Source organism: Geotrypetes seraphini, chromosome 9 (genome assembly GCF_902459505.1).
Source record: "Geotrypetes seraphini chromosome 9, aGeoSer1.1, whole genome shotgun sequence".
NCBI lineage: Eukaryota > Metazoa > Chordata > Amphibia > Gymnophiona > Dermophiidae > Geotrypetes > Geotrypetes seraphini.
Window position 1 is genome coordinate 151,167,911 of NC_047092.1, and position 12,477 is coordinate 151,180,387.

Below are 12,477 nucleotides of genomic sequence, written 5' to 3' on the forward strand. Positions count from 1 at the left end.
CCATGGTGCGACCTCATCAGGAGTAATGCGTTCAATTCTGGTCGCCTTATCTCAAGAAAGATACAGTGACGCTAGAAAAGGTTCAAAGAAGAGCGACCAAGATGGTAAAGGGGATGGAACTCCTCTCGTATGAGGAAAGACTAAAACGGTTAGGGCTCTTCAGTTTGGAAAAGAGACAGCTGAGGGGAGATATGATTGAAGTTTATAAAATCCCGAGTGGAGTAGAACGGGTACAAGTGGATCGATTTTTCACTCTGTCAAAAATTACAAAGACTAGGGGACACTCGATGAAGTTACAGGGAAATACTTTTAAAACCAATAGGAGGAAAATTTTTTTCACTAAGAGAAAAGTTAAGCTTTGGAACATGTTGCCAGAGGATGTGGTATGAGCAGATAGTGTAGCTGGTTTTAAGAAAGGTTTGGACAAGTTCCTGGAGGAAAAGTCCATATTCTGCTATTGAGAAAGACATGGGGGAATCCACTACTTGACCTGTATTGGTAGCATGGAATATTGCTACACCTTGAGTTTTGGACAGGTACTAGTGACCTGATTCGCCACCGTGAGAACGGGCTACTGGGCTTGATGGACCACTGTTCTGACTCAGTAAGGCTATTCTTATATTCTTATGAGTAGGAGCATAGGAAGATTGCTTCTGTCCTACTTTACCACTAGACCAACAGGGCTTTAAAGGTAATGTGTTGAGGGGTCCGGGAGACAGGAGAGGGAAAGGACATAAGGTTTGGGGTGGCCCTAAAGTTATTCACAAAATATATAGTATTTGGAAGGGGGTTGTACCCCTAATCACCATGAATATGGAGGGGGAAATGTATTATCTAGGTTGTACAAAATCTTTGCAGAAAACGTTATAAACTTCAAAATATTGCTATTAGACTGATGCATTCTCTGATAAATATGATGGAGTCATCTCTTTGTATGTTCAACGCTATTGGTTACCCAATGGGGGTGAGAATACTCTACAGGCTTTATTGTCTAATCTTTAAAATCATAAATGGAAAAGCTCCTATATGTATGAGCTGATTTACTCTTTCAGCTAGCAACAAATACGTAATCATTCATTATTAAAATGTTCTAAATTTATTGACATCAGATATGAAAAAGATTGATTTTTTTTCTTTGTACCAAGCTGCAAAAGCATGGAATACTTCATCAAAAGTAATATGTCAACTTAAATATAGTTTTCAGGAAGTCTATAAAAATTGTTGTTCTATAGGTATGTCCTGTCTAGTTGACTAATTACAGTCTGCAAGTTGAATGTTAATATTAAACATAGAAACATGGCAGAAAAAGGCCAAATGGCCCATCCGCAGTAACCATTATCTTTCTCTCTCTGAGATATCCCACGTGCCTATCCCAGGCCCTCTTGAATTCAGACACAGTCTGTCTCCACCACCTCTTCCGGGAGACTGTTCCATGCATCTATCACCCTTTCTGTAAAAAAGTATTTCCTTAAATTACTCCGGAGCCCATCACCTCTTAACTTCATCCTATGCCCTCTCATTGCAGAGTTTCCTTTCAAATGAAAAAGAGACTCGACTCATGCGTATTTACATTATGTAGGTATTTAAATGTGTCTATCATATCTCCCCTCTCCTGCCTTTCCTCCAAAGTATACAGATTGAGGTCTTTAAGTCCACATATGCCTTATGGTGAAGACCACACATCATTTTAGTAGCCTTCCTCTAGACCGACTCCATCCTTTTTATATCTTTTTGAAGGTGCGGCCTCCAGAATTGTACACAATATTCTAAATGAGGTTTCACCAAAGTCTTATACAGGGGCATCAATTCCTCCTTTTTCCCACTGGCCATACCTCTTCCTATGCACCCTAGCATCCTTCTAGCTTTCGCCGTCACCTTTTCAACCTGTTTGGCCATGTTAACATCATCACATCCAAGTCCCGCTCTTCTGTCGTGCATATAAGTTCTTCACTCCTAAACTATACCGTAGAGAATGACACGGGGAGCGATCCCCGCAGCGAACCGCTGCGTGGCTGCGGTTTGGCTGCGGGTTATGGTGACCTCATTAGCAAATCGCCGCAGACGCGGGGACAAATCCTTTCACCGCCCGCAAAAACGGTGAATAGATTTGTCCCCGCAGGCCAATGTCCCCCCTTCTAGGAACCGCTATTTACCTGTGTTTCACCGTGTTCGTGACCGGGTGTTAGATGTCTCCGCCATGTTGTCTGTCTCCTCCAACTTTCGATCCAACTCGCACGTTGCCGCATTTACTCTCGATCCAACTTGCATTTGTCAGATCAACCCTTCCTGCCAATAGAACCCGCCCCCCCCCCCGACGATCGCCGGCAGGAAGGTGCTCAGCCCTTCATGCCGACAGAACCAGCCCTCCCCAACGATCGCGGCAGGAGGATATCCAACCCCTCCTGCCGGCCCCCCCAACGGCCCCCTATATCGCCAATAGGAGGGTGCCCAACCCCTCCTGCCGGACCCTCCCCCAACAAACCCCGCCATCCCGAAACACCACCCTTAGTCTTACTTTCCAAGTTGGACCGGACAGCTCCTCGCTCGTCTGGCCAGCAGGCCTGCCTCCGTCCAAATGAGGCGGGCCCGCCCCTCCCCTCCCCTGCCTAACCCACAGGATCCTAGGGCCTGACTGGCCCAAGCACCTAAGGCCCCTCCTATAGCGGGAGTGGCTTTAGGTGCCTAGACCAATCAGGCCCTAGGATCCTGTGGGTTGGGCAGGGTAGGGGCGGGCCCGCCTCATTTGGACAGAGGCAAGCCTGCTGGCCATACGTGTGAGGAGCCGTCCGGTCCAACTTGGAAAGTAAGACTAAGGGGGTTCCGGGGTGGGAGGGTTCGTTGGGGGGGGGTCCAGCAGGAGGGGTTGGGTACCCTCCTGCCGGCGATCTTAGGGGAGGCCATTGGGAGGACCGGCAGGAGGGGTTGGGTACCCTTCTGCTGCGATTGTCGGGAGGGCCGTTGGGGGGGGTCTACAGGAATACACAGTCTAGTACCCGAACTCGCAATCTGGGCAACTGCAACTGGGCAACCTGATCCCGAAATCTGAGCAACTGCCTGCTGCCGTCGCGTATGCTGGGACTCCTGCCTTCGTGTATCTGCCGGATACGCGAAGGCAGAAGTCCCGGCATACGCGACGGCAGCAGGCAGTTGCAAATCAGCTGACGCTGGCGCAATCTTGCACACTGGGAAAGAAGAGAATCTCCGGCGTCAGCTGACTAGCAACCCCCCATCGTATGGGACACCTGCCTTCGCATATCTGCCGGATACACGAAGACAGGAGTCCCAGCAAAAGATGCAGCTGCAGGAAGTTGCTAGTCAGCTGACGCTGATGCCGGAGCTTCTCTTCCTGCCCAGTGTACACCAGGTACTGCTGGACAAGGGGAGGAGGGGAAGAAGGAAGGGAGAAAGGATACTTTTGGACAGGAGGGAAGGGGTACTGCTGGACAATGGGAACAGGGAAGGGAGAAGGGGTACTGCTGGACAAGGGGGAAGTAAAAGGAAGGGAGAAGAGGTACTGCTGAACCTGGCAGAAAAGGAGGGAAAGGAAAGGTGCTACACACTGGAGGGGAAGGTGAGATGGTGCATGGGGAGAGAGCATGTTGGGTTGTGGGGTGCGAAGGAGGGATACCACTGAGGGAAGAGGCAAGGACAGAGAGAGAAAGTGTGCAGGAGGCAGAAAGTGTTGGACTCATGGAGAGGGCAAGATGGATGGGGAGGACAGAAAGGAGGGAAGGAGAAATGTTACACTGGGGAAGGGGGAGAGCGCAGAGAGTGAAAAGTTGGACTCATGGAGGGAGAGAGAGAGATGCTTGGTTGAGGGAAGGAGGATCAGAGAAGCATACAGGAGGGGTTGGGTGCCCTCCTGTCGTGATCGCTGGGGGGAGGGGAGACTTGCAGCCGTAGCCGCGGTCACTATGCTAATCACGGCAGGGAGATCTTTGCCACGATTAGGTACAGCGGCCGCGTCTACTTACCATGTAGGCTAACATTGTAAGCATTAAAAGTACATGTCGTGTTTGTTTTTGTATAGTTATTAACTAATATTTAACTAAGTTTTAAAGTTTTAAAGAATGTTTCCTTTATACGTAAATAAAGAAAAGTATATAAAATCGTACCCGTTTGAGGCTTTTATGTATGCAGCGGTGACGGTGACGGGGCGGTGAATGGGGTTGCAGTGGCGGTGACGGGGCGGTGAATGGGGTGGCAGTGGCGGTGACGGGGCGGTGCAGAGGATGGTGAGACGGGGACGGGGCGGTGACGGGGACCAATTTTTTCACCGTGTCATTCTCTACTATACCGTTCCCTCGGGTTTTTGCAGGCCAAATGCACGACCATGCATTTCTTAGTATTAAATTTTAGCTGCCAATGACTTTACATGGCCTTATTTCAGCAAAATGAAATGCGTCAGGCAACCAAAATGCAGTGTATCACGAACTATGTGCCATGAGATGCTGGCGAGAAGAAGCGCCAGCTGGCTGCCTAAAGAAAGTGCCTCTCATGGCAAGAGGCACGTTCTGTAGGTAGTCAGCTGGCTCCGGCATCTCTTCTCCTCACCAGCACCTCTCTTCTACGTACCTCTTTTTGTAGCACCCCCTCCACTGGCAGCTCAGGGCTCCGTCTGGAGGGCCTTTGTGCATGTATCAATGTGATGACATTATGCATGCACATGATGTCATTGCATCGACGTCCATGCATTTCCAAATGCCCTCCAGTTGCGGCACAGGGTTTAGTGTGCTGCAGCTCCCAAAAGTTTGCGAGACACTGCAAAATGAATACAGCAACCAGTAGTTGTACACAAACAAAATAGATCTCGATAAAGATTTTAAAAGTAACTTAGCTTGCCTCATCTTCCAGGTCATCCCTGCTCTTTTGTATGTGCTGCTTTATCCTGTTTCAGATATGGAGAGTACCTGCAAGCTTAGGGTTCTCTCTGGACAGGAAGCTGTCACCCTAGTTGCACTTAAGTACATAAGTAGTCGCCTCCGCCGGGGCAGACCAGAGGTCCATCTAGCCCGGCGGTCCGCTCACGCGGTGGCCCATCAGGCATATTGCCTGATCTGCGGTCCTTGACTAATTTTATGCCTACCTCAACACTTATCTCTAAACTTTCCACTGCTCTTATCTGTACCCCTCAATCCCTTTGTCCTCCAGGAACCTATCCAGGTCATCCTTGAAACCCTGTACTGTGCTATTTCTTATTACGGCCTCCGGAAGGGTGTTCCATGTGTCCACCACCCTCTGTGTGAAGAAGAATTTCCTTGCGTTTGTTTTAAACCTGTCCCCCTTCAATTTCATCGAGTGACCCCTTGTTCTTGTGGTTTCTTTCAAATTGAAAAATCTATCCTTGTCAACCTTTTCGATGCCCCTCAGGATCTTGAAGGTCTCTATCATGTCTCCTCTGAGTCTCCGCTTTTCCAGGGAGAACAACCCCAGCTTCTTCAGTCTGTCAGTGTATGTAAGGTTTTCCATACCACTTCCCTAACACTATCCCTGCCATGTGCGATCTTTACGTTTTGCACAATATATGACTACTATTCATTATTTCTATAGTGCTACCAGACTCACACAGTGCTGTATATCAAACACGCAAGAGGCAGTCCCTGCCCAAAAGAACTTACAATCTAATTATGAAAGACACACAGGACAAAAGAGTGAATCTATACATACTGCTAAGGTAGGGAATTAGAGGGGATCTGATGAGGAGGATAGGGTAGGGGACTATAGAGGGAATGACAAGCATATGTGGGCGCTTTACAAGTTGGTTGGGTAAGGACTTAAATGCAGCTTCAAAAAAGTAGGCTTTCAGCATGATCAGGTTGTTCCAGGCATACAGCGCAGTGAAGTAGATAGGACAGAGTTGAGAACTGGTACCCTTCTCCTCTACTGCCAACAAGAGACTTACTGACAAACAGAATTCTCAGGGCAGGGTGTAGGGAGAGATGAGAGGAGATATGCAAGAGCAGCAAAGTGAACACACTTGTAGGTCAATAAGAGAACATAAGAATTGCCTCTGCCAGGTCAGACCAGGGGTCCATTGTGCCCGGCAGTCTACTCCCGCGGCGGCCCCCCAGGTCCATGACCTGTAAGTGTTCCCTACCTAACCTAAAACGTAAATACCCTGTTCGCTTAATGTCCTGTATGCTGAAATGGACAGGGAGCCAGTGAAGCCATCTGAAGAATAATGTGTGGATAACGACACTGGCAGAATATGAGGCATACAGCAGAATTCTGAATAGACTGAAGGGGAGAGAGAAGGACATACCTATTGGTATTGTACTACATGTAAGGTATGGCTTCTTGGGATTGTGGTTTAATTTACATTTATACAATCTATAATTGGCTAACTGTTGGCAACTACAGTGTCTGTAGGGTTACACTTTTTGTGTTAATTTACATTTATCATTTTTGGTCAACTATTATGGATTTGGCATTTGTGTTCTGTGTGTGTGACCAAGATATTCTGTTAGCATGATTTTTCAATGCAGCATTTTGTAGCAATTTGGCTTGTTTTGTTGTCTCAATAGTGGAAGGGATATTTGTGAGGGGAGGGGAGACAGTGGTTTTGTTGATCCTTGTTCTGTATTTGTGATTTATAAAATGACAGTTGTATAGAATATTGTTTCTTTTTAAACTTCTTTAATAAAATAATTTCAATATAAAATCATAACTATTCAAGGCTTGTGTGGATGGAATGATGTGGATGGAATGACAGAGCTCACGGGGATAGGGCCAATCTTTGTTTCTGTGTCATTCTCTACTTGAAGCTACTGGAAGGCTTCGATATCAAGGGAAAGACCACCGACGCAAAATAAAAGGACTCAATTGTTTGGGAGGTCAAGTAGATATGGAACCAAAAAAAAAAAAAGCTTGATATTCCCGGCCTGAAAACAGACTGAAATGAGCCTGAAGGAACAAAAATGAAAACGTGATAAAAATACCCTTCCCCCTAAAAAAAAAAAAATACCAAAAGGAAGGAAAAAGAAAGAAATCATGAAGAAACCTAAAAGAAAAATACAAATGGGAAGACACTAGAACTAGCAAAGTTTGATGCGCTGGAAAAAACAGCTTCTCAGCTCCATGGAAAACCGAGAACTGATGGTTCTGCGAGCCAATGTCGGGTGGTATGGGCGGTAGAATATTTTACAGTCTTTTAAAGTAATAGTACACTTTTGCACTTTCTGTACTGGGCTCTGTGAGAATATGCTGCCTGCTTGTCCTGGATGAGGTATGAGAAAGGAACAATATTAAGGGTAAAAATTCTTAAACTTTCTAGGTCAGGTGAACAAAGTACATTCACTAATAGAAAAAACATTTAAAGAGAGAACAAAACTATATTTATAAAGTCAATATGAACAAATAGGCTAATACAATTCTAATGATTTCACTTACCAAGGCTACAATTGGTATAGGCACACCGAATATACTTGCATCAACCAATCCATAGTTGTGGCTTATCAATACAAAGAAGAAAAAAAACGTTAATTCCACATACCTAGATGAGAATACTCATTTATCAATAATGCATTATTCATACAGATATTCTGTTCTTGTCATAATCAAATAACCTGAACTTAAATTCAGTTTTCTATGAGTTATTAAATATGGCCGCAGTGCCTCACAATACTAATCCTGTGATGTACAGCTTAATGAATAACAAGGATTCGGGTACTAGGCAGAAAGTTGTCCCTTATTGTTTTTGTGCCTCTTCTGGCTGAAACCTCATTCAAGCCAATGAAAAAAAGGTAAAGGGTATGGGACTTGATATCACTTTTTCTGTGCGATTACAATCAAAGCAGTTTACATATTTTAGACAGTTACTTATTTTGTACCTAGGACAATGAAGTGTTCAGTGACTTGCCCAGAGTCACAAGAAGCTGCAGTGGGAATCTAACTCAGCCTTGGGGTGCTGAGGCAGCTGCTCTAACCAATAGGCCACTCAGATCTGCCAGTAGTGCTGCCCGATTTGAATCGATTCACTTTGGGTGAATCGATTTGTTTTTTGAAAAAAATTGAACTCACCGATTAGTCAGCCTCCTTGCTAGTGACCCATTTGGGCTTTCCCTCTGTCACCAGAGTCCTACCATCTAATTTAACTTCCGATTTTGCAAAACTGGAAGTTACATTAGAAGGACTCTGGTGACAGAGGGAAAGCCTGAACGGGTCCCTGCATGCAGATCGGCGGTAGCAAGGTGATTTTTAATTGGTTGGCTGGCTGGCTCTCTTCTTCTCAGCCGGAAGTATTTCTCCTCTCCTCCCCAGCCAGGCAAAAGCGATGGTAGCAAATGCGATTCACTACTCTGCTGCTACTCTGGGTGTCTTCTCTCCATTCAGCCATCCAAATGGAAACAGGAAGTTTTTACTGAGGGTTGGCTGCAGTGGAGAGAGGATGCAAGGAGTGGTGGCAGGAGTGGATCACTAAACCACTACCGCCACCAGCAACATGTTGTAACATCAAAATAAAGGTAGACGGGGGGGGGGGGGGGGGAAGAGAAGAGGGAGAGATGGGGAGAAGATGGATGGGAGAGATGAACTTGGCGGAGAGGGGAAGATGGATGGTAGAGTGAGAGATGAACTTTGGGGAGATCATGGAGAGGGGAGATGGACTTGAGGGAGGGAGAGATGAACTTTGGGGATATCATGGAGAAGGATAGAAGAAATAATAGATCTAAAAAACAGGAGAGGGAGAAAAATGGTGGACAATGGGATTTAGGGAGGGAAGGAACAGAAAGGGAGAAAAGTTGGACGCAAGGGATGGTGTGTGTGTGTGGGAGGGGGAGGATAGAGAAATACTGAATAGGCGGGTAGTTAGAAAGAAAAAGAAAAAGCTGGTAGACCCTGGGGTGGTGGGGAAGGAGGGAGAGATGCTGGATGAAAGGATAGTTGAGAAGAGCTACGGGAATAGAGATGAAAAAAAGTAAAGATGCCAGCCATTTCCCTTCCCTTCCCCTCTGGGGAGGGGAAGGGAAATGGAAGGAGAGGACAGAGATGGAAGATGGATGATTACCATGGAGAAAGAAGAAAACGACAAATGGGCAAGAGACCCTGGCAAACAAGTTATCAGAAGACGTTTGTCGCACAGCCTGGGACCAACATGATTTGAATAATGACCAGATCCACAAAAAAGGTTAATCTACTGGAGACAACAAACCATTAATTCTAATGGTAATACATTAATTATTAAATGAAGGAAAAGATCTCAGAGTTGCCACTCCCAGGATAATATTGTTATTGCCCAAAAGGGAATTGTGGCATGTGGTTTCTTTCATTGATCAAAAAACCTTCATTTTTGATTCTTATGTTATGTTAAATATTCTAATTTTAAAAAATTGTTGTAGATACTACCACTCTAAACTAGTTGCCTTGTATTACCCTGAGGAAGCCGCATGAGTGCGGCGAAACGGGTCCCCGTTGGTTGGATACACGGGTCTCTTATGGCTAGATGAATTTGCCGTCATTTACTGCATCATGTTTAAAAGATAAGTGCCAGTTTAAGGCCTGTTCATGATGTTCCATCTTTGCTATTTTGCACAGTCTATTTATCTTTGCTATTTTGCACAGCCTATTTAAATTGATAAGCTGGATTTGCACTAGCCACTTTAAGAAATGTTTGCACTTTAGGCTTTTTTTGCACAGTAAAAGATCGAAAAAATATAAAAAATAATACTAGATAATACTAGATAAGTACTCCTCGAATATAATGAGATAACTAGTTTAGAGTGGTAGTATCTACAACAATTTTTTAAAATTAGAATATTTAACATAACATAAGAATCAAAAATGAAGGTTTTTTGATCAATGAAAGAAACCACATGCCACAATTCCCTTTTGGACAATAACAATATTATCCTGGGAGTGGCAACTCTGAGATCTTTTCCTTCATTTAATATTTAATTTATTACCATTAGAATTAATGGTTTGTTGTCTCCAGTAGATTAACCTTTTTTGTGGATCTTGTCGATAGTGGTTAATCTGTTCTCTTGTTTTGTACTAATTTGAATAATGACCAGACAACAAAAGGTAGAAAAATAATTTTATTTTCTGTTTTGCGATTACAATGTGTTAGATTTGAAATTTGTATCCTGCCAGAGCTGGTATAAGACTGTGAACATCCTAGGATTTAACAGAGAGGAAAAGACTTTTTTGTTTACACCACAGCACCAGTGTGGTAGGAGAGGGCAAAGGCTATAAAAATGACAAGGCTATAAAATAAACCCACCAGGATGTTTGGAAAAAAATACCCAATTGGGCAGGAAAATCAAATTGAATCTAAAAAAAACCAAACAAAAAACAATTCAAAATATTTTTTTCCTGAATCGGGCAGCACTATCTGCCAATAAGAGCATAGAAATTAATCCAAGATAGCTCAGGCCTTGCTTTTTTTCATTCTGTAACCAAAAGTGATGTATCTTATTTTGTGGAACAAGACATGATTTAATTTTCTGTTTTTACACTTCACTATTTTTTCCAGCGTAACTTTCAACCTTTTAAGGATGAATATGCAGATAGCACATCTAGCTTGTACTAGAAAGAAGCCTTTTGCCACATAGCCACTAGCAGGAGTAACTCTCAAAGTAACAAACACACAGCCATTCTCTAGTAGTTTGAGCATTGAGCACGCTTGCTGTGTCATGGCTCAACCTAGGGTACATTTAAACACACACAGAGATATATTTTTATAAAAATTTTATTCAATGTGTATCAAAATTAAATTTGATGTTAAAATTAGAATTAATATGCCAATTAATTATGTGCACTACAAGCATTTCCATAATCCATAACCCCATAGGTATTCTTGTTTGTGGGAGACTTGTCAATGCATGTGAAGAAAGGTCTCCACGAATCAAAGCTTTGTAGGCGATTATATACTATTACAATGACTGGTGACACATCACTTCAGCTTCCAAGACTTAGTTACCATATTCTCTTAGAAGGCGGGACTATCTCGGAAAAAGAAATTCTTTAGGGTTTGAACAGGTTTAAAGAAAAAGTTTACAAGATATAAAAGTTAGGTACATTTCTGTTACAACAATTTCTAAAATATTCTAAATATGTATTTCGGATTTCATAAATCATATGATAATATGTATTCTTAAAAGGAAGATTTCTTAGCACCATTTATCTTACAATTTACTAAAGGAATGTATAACTTGTTTTTAGAAAGAAAGGATATATCTTTTCCTTGCCCAGTACCTGTTTTATAGGCTCTACAATTTTAACAATAAAAGCTCTGACTCATTAAGATTTTGTCTGGAAAACTGAGAGTTTGTTACAAACACAAAACCAACTAATTTCTTCAATACCTCTGTTTTAAGATCTAAAGAGGCTTCACAAGTTTTTCCTATATTAATAAGAAAAAAAGACCAGTTTGTGAACAGAAAATATTCTTAAATTAGGAAAACTTATATTTTAATTTTAGTTTTAAGTTATTTCACCTAAACTAGGCAGGGTCAAACATCAATCAACAGGGTCAAACCAATCTTCCATCTTGGGCCTCTTGGAATGTCCAGTGTCTGCAATCAAGCCTCAAGGGCCGATAATCTCCATGGCAACTATCCAGGAAAGCTAGTCACAGGTCAGATTGGGAAAACATGTGCATTTTGACCAAAGTTTAAACCTCATAGTATTTATAAGTTTTTTTTTTTTTAGAACATTTTCCTGTTTGAATATCACACATACAATTGGTCACCTTTCATTCCTTCTTGGATCCAAGCCTTACATACATAAATTCATACTTCACATATTACATAATTAATAAAGCACATAGAAGAGATTTTAACATACAGGCTTCCCTCGCTCAAGAATATAAAATCATATATCTTCATTACAACTAGATCAGAAGCCAGAGGCCCCTTCAGTCTCTTAAACATAGCAGTTTAAACAAAGAACAAAGAAAGACAGGCTTAAAGCGGGAAAGTATCCTTTAGCTAAAAGCCTGAAAACAAATAGAGAGAAAGAACTCAGGAATTTAATCTTTCCTAAATCCTGCTTAACCAACAAATTACATAATTATATATTACTATTATTCTCCTTTTTCCTCTCTCCATATAATTTCCTGATCTTTTGTCAATTATCCTTATAAAGATTTTTTAAATTATGTTTGCTTATATAAATAGATAATATTTATAGCATATTCATCTTTAATTACATCAATAATTAAACCATAATACTTCAATTCATACAATTATCAAACATTTTAGGCAATCTTTTCAATTAGATTTTCACTATTTCAAGGATTGTCAGAGTAAATGCATTAATTTCTCATCAGTCTTTAGAAATACTGCTGCAATCATCATTAATCCATTAATCCTTATATAATATCATATTTTTTCTTAACTGGATTTTTTATTATTTATTTATATTTTCAAACATAAATCAATCAAGCATTTTACATCTTTTATAGAAAGTCAGATTGAGATAATATAAAATTAAATACATTTCTCAATCCATCTCAAGTCCTCAATGATAGAAGATCCAAGA

General features: G+C 42.2%; 1 protein-coding gene across 4 annotated transcripts in view; it reads right to left on the reverse strand.

The window, feature by feature from the left end:
- GK5 (glycerol kinase 5) overlaps positions 1–12,477 on the reverse strand; it is a 113,859-nt gene that overhangs the window by 52,187 nt on the left and 49,195 nt on the right. For all 4 annotated transcript variants that reach the window (XM_033958159.1, XM_033958157.1, XM_033958158.1 and 1 more), the window contains one exon: positions 7,390–7,450. In XM_033958159.1, the coding sequence (XP_033814050.1) occupies positions 7,390–7,450 (61 nt within the window). The remainder of the gene's footprint in view (positions 1–7,389; positions 7,451–12,477) is intronic.